At 40.9% G+C, this 20,228-nt stretch overlaps 1 protein-coding gene across 1 annotated transcript in view; it reads left to right on the top strand.

The window, feature by feature from the left end:
• LOC143285425 (putative D-lactate dehydrogenase, mitochondrial) overlaps positions 1-18,576 on the top strand; it is a 31,667-nt gene extending 13,091 nt beyond the window's left edge. The window contains exons 5-12 of the mRNA XM_076592684.1: positions 1,751-1,910; positions 3,131-3,236; positions 5,693-5,786; positions 8,673-8,801; positions 10,001-10,128; positions 12,407-12,497; positions 13,979-14,090; positions 15,132-18,576. Coding sequence (XP_076448799.1) covers positions 1,751-1,910; positions 3,131-3,236; positions 5,693-5,786; positions 8,673-8,801; positions 10,001-10,128; positions 12,407-12,497; positions 13,979-14,090; positions 15,132-15,300 — 989 coding nt within the window. The 3' untranslated portion in view covers positions 15,301-18,576. The remainder of the gene's footprint in view (positions 1-1,750; positions 1,911-3,130; positions 3,237-5,692; positions 5,787-8,672; positions 8,802-10,000; positions 10,129-12,406; positions 12,498-13,978; positions 14,091-15,131) is intronic.
• Positions 18,577-20,228: the final 1,652 nt, after the last annotated feature.

Raw genomic sequence — 20,228 nt, 5'->3', positions numbered from 1 at the left:
GACGTCTACTTCTTAGGATTACATTACTTTTGTTCAGCAAAGTCAAAGACACAGGGTGTCAGTAACCATTCTTTATCAAGACGTCTACTTCTTAGGATTACATTACTTTTGTTCAGCAAAGTCAAAGACACAGGATGTCAGTAACCATTCTTTATCAAGACGTCTGCTTCTTAGGACTGTGTTACTTTTTGTTCAGCAAAGTCAGAGACAGGATATCAGTAACCTTTCTTAAAAAAAAAAAAAAATCTTCCCCTTGGGACTGCTGTACTTTTGTTCAGCTACGTCAAAGACACCACTTCAGTAGCACTCAGAAAAGTAGTGACCACACTTCAAACTCATGCCACACTATCTCACTTCACCCAGGTTCAGCAGTCAAGGGTTTATTTTGTTATCATTTTTATTATTTTTTATGACAGGAAGCGTAGAGTACAGCCTTGTCACGCAGTCCCAAACCAAAATGGACCTCCATAGCAACATCGTCATCGTCATCGTCAACCTCCTCCTTCATCATCATCAATATAAACAAAACAGTCTCAGAGTTTGTGGCCTTTCATGCCCTGCTGTCATGGTGATCTCAGTTTTGATACCCCTCCACTTCTGTGCTTGGGGTGAATCCTGTCAGTGTCTTCAGTGTCAGCAGATTCATGGGGGGCTGTTGTTTGAGGGAAGTGGTAGCGGTCTTCACTCTGGGAGGGATGCTCACTCAGTCTGGCTCTGTGACTAGGCCATTATTGTCGTTAGTAGGGGGCTTAGTAGGTGGTGTCCTAAGTACGTTGAATCAGAACATGCACCACTGAACACTACCGAAGTGACTCAGCAGCAGTGCAGGGTCTCTTCTTGTGTGTGGCCTCCTGGCGACCTAACATCGATGGTTTCCTGCAGACTGCCGACACAGGAACTGTGACAGATGAACCCGGGTGTGGCCATGTATGGGGGAATCTAAGTGAACGGCATAGGAGTAATGCCATTGAAATGGTGCAGATGATGGGACAGAAAAAAAAAATTATTTTGATCCTTCCCTCAGGCTAGGAGGTGCCTTTTCAGAATCGGTTAGGCGTTTGACATCTGATCCAGGGTTCACCAGTCATTAAGGTTAAAGGCCCTGATGTTTCAGCATGGTGTTGTATTCATAGGTCTAAAATTGTGTATGTGTTTATGTGATTATTTAGTGTGTGCATTACTGTCTAATAACTTTGGCAGGCTGCCGGCGACTTGGTCCCAACCGTTGCTGGTAAACAAATCCAGGGGAAAGTACCCAGTTCCTTAATTACTAAGGGAAGTCACTGTAGTCAAAGACTGCACATAGCGATCAATGTCATCAAGTGTTACAATAGGTAAGGCAATTATTCTGATTTTCCTCACTCCATTCATGGGTACCTGACTTCAGTTGAGGAAGGTTTAAATGGCGGAAGGAGAGAATTGGGCCCCTGATGTCCTGTGCCAAGCCCTAGACACAGTGGATATGAATTCACCTCCTTGATGGCCATAAAAGGCTTTGGGACCCTTAACCTTTAACCTTTACGCTCTGGCTGGCAGAGATAGGAAAAGGAAGAAGAAGCCCTAGACAAAGTGGATATGAATTCACCTCCCTGATGGCCATAAAAGGCTTTGGTACCTTGGGACCCTCTGGTTGGCAGAGATAGGAGAAAGAAGAAGAAGCCCTTCACACCATGGATTTGAATTCACCTCTATGATGGCTGTAAAAGGCTGTGGTACCCTTAACCTTTAACCTTAACCCTCTGATTGGCAGACCCAGGAGCAGACGCGTCACTGTGTGGCATGTGCTCGACCAGCGCGTCTGGCACGAACGCAGTGCGTTACGGCACCATGAGGGAGAACACATTAAACCTGGAGGTAGTCCTGCCTGACGGCAGCGTCTTCTGGACCTCCGGCAAGGGGAAGCGTTGCAAGTGAGTTGGTTCCTCACTGCCCTGATATTGATAATGATGTATGATTGATAGTCAGTCGTGTCTGATTATGACCATCAGAACAGCAGAGGAGGCAACTGCTGTCCCAACTATCTGGTTATAGTGGAGAGTGTCTTGCCCAAGTTACATCCCCTCTCTCTCGGCCAAGACGGGTTTAGGACAGTCAGCATTGAGATGGTCCCCAAAGGCCAACTAGTCCCCAAGCCTGCAGCACTAAGAGCTGGTGCAATTTTGCCTCCTAGTGTCATGGTCCTTCACAAAAGACTAAGATGATGATGATATGAACAGTACATTTATATGGCACTTGATGATAATGTTATGAACAATACATTTATATGGCACTTTTTTCATTACTTCTTCTTGCTTTCTTTGTTCAGCTCATGATGGATGCATCACGTTGATTTAACTCACTCAGAACAACCAGTTTTCTCCCTTTCTTTCTCCCACAGAAACCCCATCTGATGTCAAGTAAGCATCTTAACTTGCACAGCTTTTAGCTTTTATCGTTATAAAGGCGGTATTGATTTGTCTTCATCCACCTCTTAAGTCTTAGATCCTTCTGTTAATTACATTTCAGTGACATACTCAGCCAGCGTCGTCTTTTTTGTCATCCATATGGAGAGAGTTAGACTAAAGTAGAATGGCTGAACTGAGTTCTGTGACCCATTGTCTGATGCCTTTAACTCATCGAACTGTGCACCTGAGCATTGCTTGGGCATTGAAATATGTTCAGTTGAAATGGTTTTCACATTCCTACATTTGCATAAACCAGCAAGCAAAGGGAACAAACTTCTACAGTATTCCTGGCTGTGTCTACACATGACTGTCATTGTTGAGGAAGATTTGGTCAGTTTCAGTGTAATTATATTTCTGCATTTTTAGTATTACAGGGAAGCCTGTGCCAAGGTTGTGAACTTCTTTGGGTTGAATGGGTCAAGGTCAAGTTGTACAGGGATTGGGTCTTGATCCAGTGAAGGTTGTGTTGCTTGAGGGGGTGAGTCCTGGATGTCTTGTGTGCGAGTGGGAGGTCCATCCAAGCTGAACCTTTGTGTCTTATCGTTTATGTCGTATCTAAAAATTTGCTCATCTTAGGATGCATTTTATGATATACTTTGTTTTTTTGTTGATCTTTTTTCTTTGCATATTGAAATTAAGCGTTTGATGTTTTTTTTTATGAAGTCCTTCATGGCAATTGGTTGCAGAAAGACCTCTGCTGGTTACAACCTGACAAATTTGTTTGTGGGATCGGAAGGGACTCTGGGCATCATCACCAAGGCAACCATTCGTCTGTTTGGGATTCCAGAGGCTGTAAGTGGATTTGTTGTGTCTGTTAACCCTTAGACTGGTGAGTTTTCAGTTTCAGTTTCAGTAGCTCAAGGAGGCGTCACTGCGTTCGGACAAATCCATATACGCTACACCACATCTGCCAAGCAGATGCCTGACCAGCAGCATAACCCAACGCACTTAGTCAGGCCTTGAGAAAAAAAAAAGGTGAATGAATAATAGATAAGCTTACATAAATAAATAAATAAATGAATAATAATTATGATATAAAAAATGGTAGTAGTAATGATAATAATAATAAAATAATAATAACAATAAATAAATAAATAAGACAACAATGATGATAAATAAGCAAATAAATGTAAAACATGAAGACACACATTCACACATACACCCACACATGCATAACAGATATGCACCAAACATGCAGTTTCACAGATTATGAAAGCACAGTCAAGACTGGTGAACCTTGATGTGTTGGGATCAGTGTGTCATGTGTTTGAAGTGCTGTCACTTTGTTTTGTGTACTGGTGCCATTGGTTTTGCCGAACAACAAGTAATGCAATCCCAAGAGGAAGAAGAGAAAAGAAAAAGTAACTGATATCTTTACCTGTAAGGTCTGTTTTATCTCAGTGAGGTGACAGCCCTTCACTGATGGGCACACTTGTCAGCAGCAGGCAAGAGGTTAAACTAGAACTTCACTTAGAATTGAAAAAAACAGAAGTTTCTTCTTCTTTTTGGTTCATGGGCTGCAGCTCCCAGGTTCACTTGTATCTACACGAGTGGGCTTTTACATGTATGACCGTTTTTACCCCCACCATGTAGGCAGCGATATTCCATTTTCGGGGGGTGTGTGGGGGGGGGAGGAATATGATTCCAACAATATGCATTCAGTTAAATGTGCTTTGTGGAATATCTGAATCAAATCAGATATACAAAATTAATCCAGATGGAAATTTTGTGAATAACAGGCTTGTTATAAACACAAACATGATCTGATCAGGCATACCATTGAAAAGAGATTAAAACTAGTCAAATAAAAATCCACATTGACTGTCAGTAGACTAAAACAAGCCGCCCCCTACTCACACACACACTCACATGCACAGGTATACACACACACATGCACACACACTTATGGAAGTACACACACATGCACACACACTTACGGAAGTAGCATTTTGTGATGCGTTTGATTTGGTCTGGTCAAAACTGACCACATAATTGTATAAAAAGCGATAATGATTAATCACACTTGGTAAAAGACTTATGGAGAATAGAGCTACACCTCGCTGAAGTAAAAGAACCTCATAATAGTTTCTCCTGTTCAAGGCACAAAAACATATTCTAGTTGTTTGCGCCATTGCAGGGCAAATCGTAAGTGTTTTCCATTCTCTGATTCTGTGTATATTTAGTCTTGTAAATATGAAAAAAAAAGAAAAGAAAGAAAAAAATAGGAATGACCAGAAAAGGAAAGACAAAAGAAAAACACAGCAAGAAATAAGAAAGAAAGCTGAAAAGAAAAGGAACAATTCGAGGCAAGGGAAGATTGTGCCTGTCCTGTATGTCTTTCATATTGTTCATGGAATGGCAGCAGTTAACTTCCTGTCTTCTTCTGCGTTCACTCGTATGCACACGAGTGGGATTTTACGTGTATGACCATTCTTTACCCTGCCATGTAGGCAGCCATACTCCGTTTTCGGGGGTGTGCATGCTGGGTATGTTCTTGTTTCCATAACCCACCGAACGCTGACATGGATTACAGGATCTTTAACGTGCGTATTTGATCTTCTGCTTGCATATACACACGAAGGGGGTTCAGGCACTAGCAGGTCTGCACATATGTTGACCTAGGAGATCATAAAAATCTCCACCCTTTACCCACCAGACACCATCACCGTGATTCAAACCCGGGACCCTAAGATTGACAGTCCAACGCTTTAACCACTCGGCTATTGCGCCCGTCGTTGACTTCCTGTGACTTACAGCAGGAAAGTGGCACGATGGTTAAGACGGTTATCTGTCAGTACAGTGTCCATGAGGGTCAGGGTTTGAATCCCAGTCTCACCCTTTTTCCCAAGTTTGATTGGAAAATCAAACTGAACGTCTGTTCAGATGAGACAATAAACTGAGGACTGGTGTGCAGCACTATTTTTGCGCACTGAAAAAGAACCCATGGCAACATAAGCGTTATCCTCTGGCGAAATACCGAAGAAGAAATCCACTCTGATTAGGTACACAAATATGCATGCACGTACTCAAGGCCTCACAAGCATGCTGGGTAATTTGCCTGGTCAGGCATCTGCCTAGCAGACGAGGTGTAGCATAAAAATAAAAAAAATTGTTTTCTGTACTTGTGCAAACTAAAACTGAAACTCTTGGAATGGCAGTTTGTCTCCTGTGATTTTTCACAGCAGTTTATGAAAATGAAAGCGATGCAGTTAACCATTTATTTTCTTTCTTTTTTTTATTTGTCTCAGACCTTGTCAGCTGTGGTGCATTTTCCTTCAGTGCAAGAAGCGGTGGACACGACAGTGCAGGTCTTACAGTGTGGGGTGCCCATGGCTCGCATCGGTGAGTGCCACACTGATGTGTGAGTGTCCAAAGGCCTGATCAGAGCTTTGGGTTCATGCAAAGATCAGGCTTCTACCTTAACTCACTCCAGACGATGGAAGGCTATAGCGTTCCTGACATAAGGTAGCGTTACAGACAATGGAACACGATTGAGGTTTCGACAGTTAAAAAATTTTCCGCGTTTTCCTCATGGGGTAGCTTAACAATCGCAGCTACACCAGGCATTGCGAACGTGTCAAGGGTTGAATGGAAAGTTTCTTCATGAGATTTCATAACAACACACTCCACAGCGAGTCAGGGAGTTTGGGACCCCACACAACAAGCTAATCTGCATACGTATCGAAAATGGCGTCGCAGGCGATACAAGTGGAAATTTTTTGAGCAAACTAGATCACGACAGTGGTTTTTACCACTGCTGAAGTGATTGAAATGCTTCAAACTGAAGGTTTCGACATCGACAAGGATGATGAAGACATTGAATAAAGTATCTTCAGTGAAGAAAGCTACCAGCAAGAAGTTACTGATAGTGACTCAGCTTCTGAGAGCAGTGAAGAGGGAGGGGAGGTGGGCGTTCACACGACATGAGGAGAGGGGTCAGTGGGTCAAGTACAGTGAGTTTCATTCAGTTACTTTATGTTTTGTATTTTTTGCGATTTTTTTCCTAACCCTAACAAATGGGTCGTCTGTAGGGAAAAGCAAGGGAGAAAACTATTTGTCTGGAGTGAGTTAACAGCAGATTTTTAACAGCAGATCTGGTGTAGAATATATTGTTCAGTCCGCATGCTTTAACACCTCCTTGAAACAAAGTGACATGTGAGTGGCTGAGGTCAGTCTGTATCCTGCAGGCACAGGGATCATTGCAGAGTCAAGGTGAGGTCAGTCTGTATCCTGCAGGCACAGGGATCATTGCAGAGTCAAGAAAGAATGAAAAAGTGTTGGGGAAAAAGAGAACCTTTCGTTTTTTCCAGGGCTCGAAAAGTCTTGGAGAATGAGAGAACCTTTTCCAGGGTTTGAAAAGTCTTGGAACATTATATTATTTTGTCCTTAAGGGTCTGGAAAAGTCTTTGAATCTAATAAAACCCTTGGAATTGAATAAAACCCCATGAAGAGTACCATTCAACAGAGAGGTTTAGACATTTAAAAAGCATACAAACAATTAAAAAAAAAAAAAAAGGAAAATGGAAACGTGTGAATATTGAACATCGACCATCGATTCTGGGATATCTGCTGATCTCTTTTATAAGCAGTGTAGCAGACCATTTAAAAAAAAAAATCAGTTTGGCTTTGTGTTTGGTATGGAAGATTTTCCAGTCAGGTCTGACAAAGGTCTGTGAAAAATATATAAATAGAATTGCGTTTTGGTCACATCTGTGGGAACACTGGTGCTTGAACATTTCTTCTCTTCCCTTAACTCTGAAGACTCATTGTTGCACCACAGAGAACTGTTTACCAGGTTCCTCCACGTCTGTCAGCTGTGTCAAAGCCTGGGTCTCTGCAGATGGTTTTCCTGTCCATTCTTCAATGTTATCAGTTCATCGTTTTTTTCTGTCTTCGCCTCCGTCTCCCTCCCTCAACAGTTCCCTTGGAGGAATGTTTTTAGCAAGGCTGTGGATCTTGTTACGTGGCCATACCAACATAGGTTTCTTTTCTTAAAACTGATATCAGCTGATCTTCACAAAGTCCAGCGTGCTGTTTTGGTGGTTTAGCCACACTTGTTCATTTATGACATATTTAGAGGATCTAATTTTCTGTATCTTATGATGACACCTCTTACCATGGCTTGAATTCTTCTTGAAGACTGAAAGACTAAGTTAGCCGATATGTGTGGCAGTTAATTACTTTGAGACAAAGAATTTCTTTTGATATTTTTTTTTTATTAAGACATCTTGCTATGTAGCGCATATTCTTGAAGCTCTATGCGCTTATATTTGGCCAGAAATATTTAATATTTTCTTGTGTTCCACTTTTTTCAGAGCAAGGGATATTTGCCTGAAATGCTGCAATTTTCCTGTCTTAGCCCTTTTCCTCACAAGCGAATATGTTTATATTACTTTTCCTTGCCCAAATAAGTCAGACTGGTACTGCCAGACTTTGAGTCTTTGTTCAAGAATTCATTGTCAGTCTGCCAGTCTTAACACAGGCAGTGGAGACCAGCTCAATCGACACCTTTATATCGATGGTCTCCAGGCTATAAATACCAGAAGATACTTTTTTGTTTGTTTGTTTTTCCAAGCTTCTTCACTAGGTGGAGCTGGTCCAGTTGCTTGCAGCTGGGCGAAAAGCAAAAAGTAGTAGCCTGTCGGTCAAAACCCACTTTTTGTGTGTTTTTTTTTTTTTCAGCTAGGAATCCTATCCACTCTATGTAGACCTAGATATATCTTCCGCAGACCTCCTTTTAGACAGTGTTAGAATAGTCAGGTATTGACTGTGATCACTCTACGGAAGGAAAGAAGGAACATTGGTGGAAATACCAGAGTTATTTCCCTTTACCAGAAGGAGGCGCCACGACCAAATTGGTTAGGTGCTGGAGTTCTGGTCCATGTTTACCATTGATCACAGTTCAAGGCCCTGTTTTGGCAATATGTTGGGTCTTGGGAAAAGTACTTTTCTCCGATTTTCCTCGCTCCACCCAGGTGTGACTTGGTAGGAGAAAGTTAAAGCAAAGAGAACTGGGCCCCACGATCCTATTCCAAGCCCATGACACAGTGATTTTGAATTCTCTGCCCTTACATCCATAAACGGTTTGGGGACGTTTAACCTTTAACCTTTTTTTTATTATTTGTAGAACAAGAAGTTATGAAATAACAATTTAAACACAAAAAAAGAACAGTATGTGTTGATTCAGATAATGTTTGTTCTTTCCTTTGTGATTTTGACGGGTTTCAGAGTTCCTCGATGAGGTCGCCATCGATGCCTTCAACAAGTTCAGCAAGTACGACATGAAGGTGGCGCCCTCTCTGTTCCTGGAGTTCCACGGGTCCCCCAGTGCCGTGGAGGAGCAGGTGGCAGTTGTCGGTCAGTGGGTTTCTGTGAACTGCATTGTGAACACCCAGTAACTTGTAAAAGCCCCACCCCAATCGCCAGCCCCACCCCCTGTTTGGGTGCCGTGGAGGAGCAGGTGGCAGTTGTCGGTCAGTCAGTTACTGTGAACTGCCTTGTGAAATGTCCAGTATCTTGTAAAAGCCATCTCGCCCCCCCCCCACCCCCCCCGCCCCCTCCCTGCTGCCCCCATTAGGGGTTGAAAATAGTACCCTGGGTGAAATAACTGGTTGATACTCACCCACCCCCCAAAACGGAGTGTAGCTTCCTACATGGATGGATACAAAATGGTCATACATGTAAAAGCCCACTTCTTGTACATACTAGTGAACATGGGAGTTGCAGCCCACGAAGAAGAAGAAGAAGAAGATACTCACCTTACCCCCACTTTGGAAAAAACAAAATCAATAGATGAATTTAATGCACTAATGATAATTCAGTTTTCTTTTCATGATAGTGTTGCTTCACAAAGCAGAGCAGATTTAGATACAGTCATGAAGAACAGAGCATCTGCATGAGATGTTGGTGTGTCACTGGAAAACCAAGTGAGAGCATGACGTTCCTCTATAAGCGCAGTGTCTTGCTTGAGTTGACGGTTTGTTTTCAATCCCAGCCCGTCCCAGTGCTGTATGGTGAAACTAAGTAAGGCAAGTGGCTCCTTCAAAAGGTGAAGCACCCACTAGATGCCCACCCCCAACTTTGATAATAATAATAATGGATAGTTGTATGGCACACTGTCCAGAAATCTGCTCAAGGTGCTTTCCAACCACTGTTCTTTACATAGCACATTACATCAGTGTTACCTACACACACCAAAATGTGACTACCTTAAAAAACAAACATATATACACTCACACACACACACACGTGTGTGTGCACGCGCTTGTGCGCGCATGCACAATCTATTATATGAACACACACAAATACTCATTCTTACACATGCATGTGAGAAAAGTATTTGTGCGAAGTGGTTGTGGGCACTTGCAAGGTAACTAATTTATTGTACCTGTCTGCTGTTTGTGTGTGTGTGTGTGTGCATCTATGTCTGTGAATTGGTGATTCAGTGCATTTTTAAGAGTTACAAATTGCAATCATGTATTTTCCTTTCTTTTTTTACTTTTTTTTAATTCTAAATTCATTATGAGTAACATGTCTGTGTTGTTTGTGTCATCCAGAGGAGATCGCTTCGTCCAACAATGGAGCCAACTTCCAGTGGGCCACCGACCCAGACGAGAGAAGCAGACTGTGGAAAGCACGCCATGAAATCGTGTACGCTTGCACCGCTCTCGTCCCTGGTGCCAAGGTCAGATTCTGTTGCAATAATGATTTAATGATAATTCATTCTTAAACTGTGGGTCATATTCGGTTATAATAATAATCTAATAATAATTCATTTCTAGGCCATGGGTACCCATGTGTGGGCGGCGCTTTCACCATACGGCGATATGATACACAAGCTGAAGCAAGCTCTTAGCGCTTTACAAATCCAGATCTTGAAAATAATCAACCTCACCTCCCTCACCTCAGGCCCGTAACTACAAAGTAGTCGTTGGGGGAAGCCTGAGGACCGCAGACACAACCTCCCTTCTCCATCTGTCTCTGTCGGCTGCCGCTGGCAGCAGCTGACTTGTGTGGAGTCCATTGTTTGATGTTCTCATGCCAGTTCTTCCGCTGTCTTCCTCTTCTTCTCCCGCCCTTGATGGTGCCTTGCATGATTGTTTTGGACAAGCTGGTGTGTCAAGTGTTGTGTCCAAACCATATCAGCTTGCGTCTCTTCACAGTTGAAAGGAGAGGTTCCTGAGGTCCAGCAGGGTTCAACAACTATAACAAAATCAACAACTATAACAAAAACACATACAGTGAAATAGAGGTGTGCAAAAGAATCATAAAATTATTAAAAACACATTCATATTCACTGATTCTGTATAAGCACAGTTCAACAAATGTGTACCCTCTTTTATTCCATCACATATATAGAAAATATTCTGTATACATACAAACAATTATAGATTGTTATCACTGTTGACTAACAGTCTATACAGCATGTATGCAACCATAGCCTTTATTTGTTGTCATGACTGTCATTTGGGGGTGGGGGGGGGGGTGGTTGTTGGTTTTTTTTCCTTATCTGTTGAAGGTAGATTGTTTTGTATCAATTGAAAAGAAAAGGAAATTTTTTTTGGTAAGATATCTAAAAAAAAAAATTTTTTTAAATTGCTTTTGTGGGCTGAAGGTGTGAGCCTTTATCCATTTTAAGCAGTTCTTAATGACTATGGAAGTGTAACGTTTGTTTGTCTTACACTCCTGACCTTGTAAACAAATTGATTACTGAAAAAGAAAAGTTGGAAGTCCTTTGATTTTGGTTATGCACATTGATTTTTGGAATAAGTTAAGTGGTTAGCATTGCAGATTGATGACTTCAAGGACATGGAACGTCATCGTGTGGATTTTGTGTCACATTGTAATACTCTTTTGTCACACCAGATTTCTCTCTGTGAAGTTTGGGACAGTGAAATATATGTCATACCACATCTGTGTTTCAAAAACAAGACATACACAAATAAAACCTGCAGATGCCTGACCTGCATGTAGTGGAGTGATGGCCTAGAGGTAACACGTCCACCTAGGAAGCGAGAGAATCTGAGTGCGCTGGTTCGAATCACGGTTCAGCCGCCAATATTTTCTCCCCTTCCACTAGACCTTGAGTGATGGTCTTGACGCTAGTCATTCGGATGAGACGATAAACCAAGGTCCCATGTGCAGCATGCACTTAGCGCATGTAAAAGAACCCATGGCAACAAAAGGGTTGTTCCTGGCAAAATTCTGTAGAAAAATCCACTTCGATAGGAAAAACAAACTGCACGCAGGGAAAAATACAAAAAAAATGGGTGGCGCTGTAGTACAGCGATGCACTCTCCCTAGGGAGAGGAGCCCGAATTTCACACAGAGAAATCTGTTGTGATAAAAGAAATACAAATACAAATAAACACATGTTTGTCAGGCCTTGAGAAACCTGTGCTAAGTTTTGTAAAACATTAACATAAAACAGAATTTTTTTTTTTAAATAAACAGACAACATTTGGCACAAAGGTACTTGTTTTACAACAGAAACATTGTGTTTCTTCTTCTTCTTTTTCTGCGTTCACTCATATGCACACGAGTGGGCTTTTACGTGTATGACCGTTTTTACCCCGCCATGTAGGCAGCCATACTCCGTTTTCGGGGGTGTGCATGCTGGGTATGTTCTTGTTTCCATAACCCACCGAACGCTGACATGGATTACAGGATCTTTAACGTGTGTATTTGATCTTCTGCTTGTATATACACACGAAGGGGGTTCAGGCACTAGCAGGTCTGCACATATGTTGACCTGGGAGATCGTAAAAATCTCCACCCTTTACCCACCAGGCGCCGTCACTGTGATTCGAACCCGGGACCCTCATATTGAAAGTCCAACGCTTTAACCATTCGGCTATTGCACCCGTCAACATTGTGTTTGATCTGTCTCACAGTTTTTTCTCCAGAATTTCAGAATGGTTATTTTGTTGACAGTGCCTCCTTTGTTTTTGTTTATGTTCCAGCCATATTCCACAGACGTGTGTGTCCCTATTTCCAATCTGCCTGAAGTTATCATCAAATCGAAAGAAATGATCCAGAATGCTAATCTCATTGGTGAGTTTCAACTGTGCAGTTCACTCTGTCTCTCTGTCTGTCTCTCAGATAAATACAGTCTCAATTTCCAGTTTATTTCGAGGTGTTTTTGCATGCAGATTGATCCATATACGCTACACTTTATCTGCTGTATGTTTTGTTGTTGTTGTTGTTTTCAAAGGACTAGATAGATGCCTGATCTTTATATGAACCCAACAACCTCATCACACCTCGAGAGCCTACTACCCCTAGGTTTGTATAAAACATGAAGTAAATGAATGAAATAAAATAAAATTTTGAAAGGTACAGTAAAGACAATTTAGGAAAAAAAAGAAGAAAAAAAAGAAGGAAAATGCCAGTGATGTGAAACAGCAGAGTTTGTGCTGTGATGTGTTGTACTGCAGTGGTGGGGACATGGTGCATTCAGTGGCTCATATTTAATTCTTTATCCAAATCCAGCTCACAAGTTTGACTGGAAAATGAAAGTGAGCATTGGTCTTTTGGATGAGGCGATAAACCGAGGTCCCGTGTGCAGCACGCACTTGGCGCACTGAAAAAGAACCCATGGCAACGAGAGTGTTGTGCTCTGACAAAATTCTCCAGAACAAATTCACTCTGATAGGTACACAAATATATATACATGCACTCAAGGCCTGATTAGGCGTTGGGTTACACTGCTGGTCAGGCATCTGCCGAGCAGATGTGGTGTGACGTGTATGGAGTTGTCCGAATGTAGTGACGCCTCCTTGAGAGTCTGAAACTGAAAACTGAAACTAGTGGTTTATTGACTCACTTGTGTAAAGAAAGTGAGTCTTTGTTTTAACCCGGTGTTCGGTTGTCTGTGTGTGTGTGTGTCTGTGTGTCCGTGGTAAACTTTAACATTGACATTTTCTCTGCAGATACTTCGTCAGTTGACACCAAATTAGGCATAAAAATAGGAAAAATTCAGTTCTTTCCAGTCATCTTGTTTAAAACAATATTGCACCTCTGGGGTGGGCACAAAAAAATTTAAAAAATGAAGCCTAATTATATGCAAACTTCATTTACTGTTATATTTATATTTTTTGTATTCTCTAAACTTGGCACTTTGATCTGATATTCTGACCCAACAACGAGAGCAGTCATTATTATTATTTTTTGTTCAAACAGAAACTTCTTTTGCTAAGCATGGAAGTTTCATTTATTTTGCAAACGTTTTGGTGCAGAGGGTAAAATAGGGAAATTACTCTGTAATTAATGCTAGGGGACTTAATTTGCTTTAAACTGATCTTTCTCATCTTAAACATTACATTTTGAAATTATACTCAATACATAAAAAGCTTGAGTTTTTTTGTTTTTAAGTGTATCACAAGTGAGTCTTGAAGGCCTTGCCTCTCTTGTTTCTGTGGACGCAAGATCAATTTCCATTTGGATGAATAAAGATGTATTGCATTGCATCCCATCACATTGCATTGCATTGCATTGTATTGTATTGTTTGGATGATTGTATTGTATGATTTCAGGCCCGATGGTGGGTCATGTTGGAGACGGGAACTTCCATGTCTTTTACCCTGTGGATCCTAAGGATCCTGACCAGCTGAAGCGAATCGAGAAAGTGACACATGACATGTGTTTGTGAGTATGACAAGTTGTGACATGTGAAGTGTCTGTCAGTATGTGCCTGTGACATTTGACGTGTTTATGAGTATGACAGCTTATGACACACATCATGCATTTGTGAGTATGACAGCTTGTGCCACACAGCATGTGCTTGTCAGTATTACAGCTTGTAATGCTTGACATGTGCCTGTGAGTGTGGTAGTTTGTGGCTCTGGACATGTGTTTGTAAGTATGACAGTTTGTGACACACGTTTGCTCCATTTGGGTGATTTTTGTGTGTGCCGCTGGACATTTGAAGGTGAACAAGACCTTTGTGATTTGAACATTTTGTTGTGTGAGTGTGTGTGTGTGTGTGTTCTTGGATGGATTGTTTCTGACTGACATGTTATTGCAAAGCACTTTGAGATGTTTTGAAATCGCGCAATATCCATCTCTCTCTCTCTCTCTCTCTCTCTCTCTCTCTCTATATATATATATATATATATATATATATATATATATATATATATATATATAATATGTCCTATTATTCTCAGATCAGACGATGATGAACATGCTGATGATGAAGATGATAAAACCCATGATGATGATGAAGATGGAAAAGATGATGACGACAGTGGTGATGTTGAAGAAGAAGAAGACAGGCACCATAGCTGAATGGTTAAAGCGTTGGACTTTCGATCTGAGGGTCTCGGGTTCGAATCATGGTGACGGCGCCTGGTGGGTAAAGGGTGGAGATTTTTACGATCTCCCAGGTCAGCATATGTGCAGACCTGCTAGTGCCTGAACCCCCTTCGTGTGTATGCACAAGATCAAATACGCACATTAAAGATCCTGTAATCCATGTTAGCGTTCGGTGGGTTATGGAAACAAGAACATACCCAGCATGCACACCCCCGAAAACGGAGTATGGCTGCCTACATGGCAGGGTAAAAACGGTCATACACGTAAAAAGCCCACTCGCGTATATACGAGTGAACGTGGGAGTTGAAGCCCACGAACGCAGAAGAAGAAGAAGAAGAAGATGATGACGACAATCATTACTGTGTGTCCCAGACTGGCCATGGACCTGAATGGAACGTGCACTGGTGAGCACGGCATCGGACTGGGGAAAATATCCTTGCTGGAGAAGGAGATTGGGCCTGAGGGCATGGTCGCCATGCAGACCATCAAACAGGCCTTCGACCCCAACAACATCATGAACCCAGGGAAGGTGTTTATGTGAACACCAGTCGTTTTTCTTGAACCCCCTGAAAGCAGAGTATGGCTGCCTGCATGGCGGGGTAGGAGATGTCATGCACATAAAAACCCACCTGTACATCCAAGTAAATGGGGAGTTCAATGCAGATGAAAAAGAAGAAGGGGGAGAAGAAGAACCAGAATGGTAGTCAGTGTACTGGCCAGAGCAGAACCCTCAAAAGACACTTAAACGAAAGAGTAGATATTTAATGAAGAAATATGTACACCTACACTGCATTGCAAGTGTATACTTCTTTTGTGCAACAAATAGATGGTTATGTTGTGATCTCCTTTCCAAGGTTGTTTGGTAGTTGATGTTGTTTTTTTGTTTTTCTACTATGTACACCTACACTGCATTGCAAGTGTATACTTCTTTTGTGCAACAAATAGATGGTTATGTTGTGATCTCCTTTCCAAGGTTGTTTGGTAGTTGATGTTGTTGTTTTTTTTTGTTTTTTTTCTACTGATTCAGGACTATGATTCTTTTGAAATATTTTTTTTTCAATTTTTATAGTAACTTTGCATGGGAACAGATCTTTATGTACACTAGACCAAATTGGCTTATTTAACCAAGTTTGCCAGGATTTTACTTTTGATGTTGGAAACCACATTGTATTGATCACAAAGTGTATGCAAATCATTCAGAGCACACACCATCGAGGCAATAGTTTAATTTATATTATTTGTGACATGTATGCTAATCATGTGAGCAACTCTCTGACGTAGTTCTGTTATTTGTTGGGGGCAGTAAGCATCATTTCTGCAGTGAATACCATCTTACAGTGAAAGCTCAAGAAGAGAAATTTGTTTTTGAAAGTGCTGTAATTATAGATATACTGTTATTATTGCAGCTATTGTTGTTGTTAGTTTTCTGTGATAACCAGCATTTGCAGCTTTTGTTATAATCTGAGAACTCAGTTATGAAGTATCATAATACTTTTCACCTGTCACCGCAGCCAAGAGATGTGCATGCAGTAATTTTGTTTTTCGTGCAGCTTCCTCTGTTTCTGACTTACTCTGCTGTACGGACCTCATACTGTTCAACGTCACCAAGGTTGTAGTTTGGCCTTCTGGTCCTCTAACATTGTTGAGTTTACTTGTGGCTAAGCAGCGGGAGCACATGCCTTTGAATTGAGAGGTCTTATGCTCAAGCCTTATAGGGACATGGATTTGTACCCCTTTTGCAGCAGTGATAATTTTCAGGCTAAAAGACTTTCTTTTTTTTTCTTTTTTTTTAATGTAACTACATCTACTTATGACCAGGAGTGCCTATAAATCTGGTCAAATCAGCTTTGGTTTGAACTTGTATGTACGCATGACTGGAATCAGTTTTCAATGTTGGCTTCAAGACCTTCAAAATATTGATAGTCCTATCTGCACTGTATCGGTCAGTTTTGCTTTGTGAATTTAATGCAGTCTAAAATCTGAGAAGGTTTGCTCAATTATACAGATGATATGCAGCACAAAAGATATGAAATATCCTGGGAAGTGATAGGGGTATTGGACTTAATGGTGAGACAGTAAATCCAGTTCTAAGAGCAGCATGTACATTGCATGCATAAAACGAATGTACTCCTCTCAAGGATTTATTTATTTCTGGCTCTTATTCTACATGAGAAAAAAAAGCACACAGAAATTTGACCATGGAAAAGAATACACAGAAATGAAAACGTGAAGCATTTTCACTTCACAGAAGTGTTGAAATCTTTCATGGAGGAATCTGCTATTAAAAGTTTTTTTGTTTTTTTCAGTTTCACAAACGTTATGCAGTTTTCATGCTTGGTAATGATCTGTCTTCCATTGTCTGTGTTTCTCTGTCTGTCTGTTTCTCTTGATTTCTCTGTGTTGATGTGTATGGTGAAGTTATGAATGCGAAGAAAAAAAGTGTATACACTTTCTTTTTATTTTATAGAATTTTATTTCTTAGATATCTATATTGATATAGATCAAGAGCTTGGTCAAGACAGCAGATAGTGTTATACATGGAGAAGTTATGGGAACAGAAGACTTGACAGTAGGAATGCTGACAGCTTTGGAGTCCAGATCGTTTGAATGGTTGTTGTGCAAGATATCGGCCAGTCTCACAAGTAGGTTTATATGTTTTGGTCTTGAAACTCAGATTTTGTTGTTGATATTATGTTTGACCATTTGATTGCTTTTAGACAGTCTCTCTCTCTCTCTCTCTTTCTCTCTCTCTCCATTTTTTCTGGTGCTTTCACTTCTTAATTTTGTATCCCAGGGCTGTGTGGAAAAAAGCATACTTGTTATCGTTTTCATCTCAGAAGAATGAATTTTTGTTTGTTCATTTGTTTCTCTCTCTCTCTCTCTCTCTCTCTCTCTCTCTCTCATTCTTTTTGCAGTGCTCTGATTATAAATTGGTTTTCATGGAACCTCAGGTCAGTAAGGGTTTATTTGTACTTTTATTTATACATGCATTTTGGGTGATGTAAACTGAATTCAAAAGTGCAGTAATTTGTTATTGGTTCTTTTTTTTTTTTCCTTTTTGTTTGTTTGTTTGTTTCATTTTGTTTTTTGAGTAAGCTGTACGCAGTTTGGAACGGTGCTCTAACCAGGATCGGGTGTCTATAGCAGAGGTGTCGAGAGTGCCAAATGTGTTTCATGTGTGTTATTGTGATGATACAGACCACTTACTTGCTTTCAAATGTTTATTAGGAAATGTTCTCAAATAATCCTTTCTGGTTGATACATAAGGAGAGAATAGTTGTTTGTTTGGTTGTTGTTTTTGTATTTGTTTTTTTTAAGGTGAAGTGGGAAGGAAATGTTTACTTTCAAATTTTTGTTAGGAAATTTGCTCAAATATTTTTTTTTTCTGGGTGATACACAAGAAGTGAGCAGTTGTTTGCTTGTTTATTAAAGTGCAGCGGTAAGGAAATATCATGGTCATACCTTTCAAGATACTCTTGTTTTACTATGCACATGTTGTTGTTGTTAAGATATAAATGGATATTTACATACTGGTTTATAGTGCAGAACCCACAGCAGGAAGCTGTAGTTAAACACATTGTTGGAAATAATGAATAGATAATGAATATCAATTTTTCTATAATTGAAGATGATTTTTTTTTTTTTAAATAGTTTTTTTTTCCCAATCATGTGAATAACTTGTGGTAAATGTAGTAACAGTTTTGCTGTGTATTTTAACCAGAACTTTGGGCCGTTCATTTTTTTTGTGTGTTTTGTTGTTGTTGTTTTTAAAACAGGAAGACTAAATAATATTTATTAAAACACTGTGTTGAATTAATTGGCTTCCTTAATTGTTGCAATCAGTGAGAGAGAGAGAGAGAGAGGAAGAGAGAGAGAGAGAATATGAATTGTTTATCTAGCAAAGGCCTTTGTCCCACGTGGAGGAAAGTTTACAAACAACTTCAATCCCATCATCATCAGTTTTATTTTCATTATTATCCCACATGCCTTATCTGCTGCTGGCAGCCATACTTCATTTTCAGGCATGGTGCATGTTACATATTCTCATGTAAAAGGATTTATATGATGTGTGGGGATGATCGTGGAATGACACAAGTTGATGGTAAAAATGGTCTTTGCAGATGTGAAACACAAAGTTATGTTGGCCCAGCAGGACACACATCTTCCCTTCCCTTATCTGATTCTCAGAGTGGAGTGGAGGTGGGTGGCCTGGTCTTACTAAGTCCACCAAGGAAGCAAGAGATTCTGATGAGTACACAGGATCAAATAACATGCTCACCAGTAGGCCTATTTTCTTCCCCTCCACTTGACCTTGAGTGGCTGTCTGGTTGTTAGTCATTTGGATGAGATGATAAACCGAGGTCTCTCTCTACCCTGCATGTCCGCCCTCTCCACCACACCCATTGTGTGTTTGTGTGTGTGTGGTTGTGTGTGGTGTATGTGTGTGTGTAGTGTGTGTGAGTGTAGTGTGTGTGTTTTTTTGCATGTGTGTGTGGTGTGTGTGTGTGTGTAGTGAGTGTGTGTTTTCGTCGTTGTGTGTGTGTGTGTGTGAAGCGTGTGTGTGTATGTGTGTGCTGGAATGAATTAATGCATACATGTCACAATAAATCACTTTGTAGTAAATAGACAAAACACCAATGAGAAGAAGAAGAATGAGAAAAAGTAGTAGAAGAAAAAAACCCCAGTAAATCAGATGGAGGGAAATGAGAAAGAAACGAAGCATGATGGAGATTGTGGTCCGAACACGACACACATCTGGTCACACACACAGCTTCATTCTGTCAGCCACTCACGCAGATCTATATGACAGCCAGGGGTGAAGCGATGATCAGAAAGTGTCCGTTTTCAAAAGACTGAACAGACAGAGGAGTGATTCACAGCCTTGCAAGAAGACAGATAATCAGTGTCTGTTTTCAAAAGACTGAACAGACAGAGGAGTGATTCACAGCCTTGCAGGAAGACAGATAATCAGAAGGTGCAGGATCGAATCCCACACTCACCAGAATATCACCCCTCACCCCTCCATCCACTATAGACCTTGAGTCCTTCAGATGAGGACGATAACTTAACCAGGGTCTCATGTTCAGCATGCATTCTGTGCACGGAAAAGAACACACAGGTTGTCCCTGGCAAATATTTCATTATAGAATGCTTTAAGCGCTTTACAGACACGGAATAATTTGCATAGCAACTGCCTTCCTGGGTAGAACCAACTGACAGCTATCTATACTGGCTCTCATCATCCGTTTCATGTGCCTATCAGCCAGGCTCCAGTCACGTACTTGCGCACAAACACACCTGATCAAGTTTATCAAAGTGCATGGGGCATAAGTTTCGTGCACTGGCAGCAGGCCTAAGTGACTGGTCTGAACAACTTCCCATATCACTGACATAGCCCCCATATGATACTTTAGCAGCTGCTGCGTCATATTGTTCATTCTTATATCTAATTCTGATTATTTCATTTTT

This window comes from Babylonia areolata, chromosome 9 (genome assembly GCF_041734735.1).
Source record: "Babylonia areolata isolate BAREFJ2019XMU chromosome 9, ASM4173473v1, whole genome shotgun sequence".
NCBI classification, from domain to species: domain Eukaryota; kingdom Metazoa; phylum Mollusca; class Gastropoda; order Neogastropoda; family Buccinidae; genus Babylonia; species Babylonia areolata.
The sequence above is the reverse complement of the archived record's forward strand: the minus strand, read 5'-3'. Positions and strand labels throughout refer to the sequence as shown.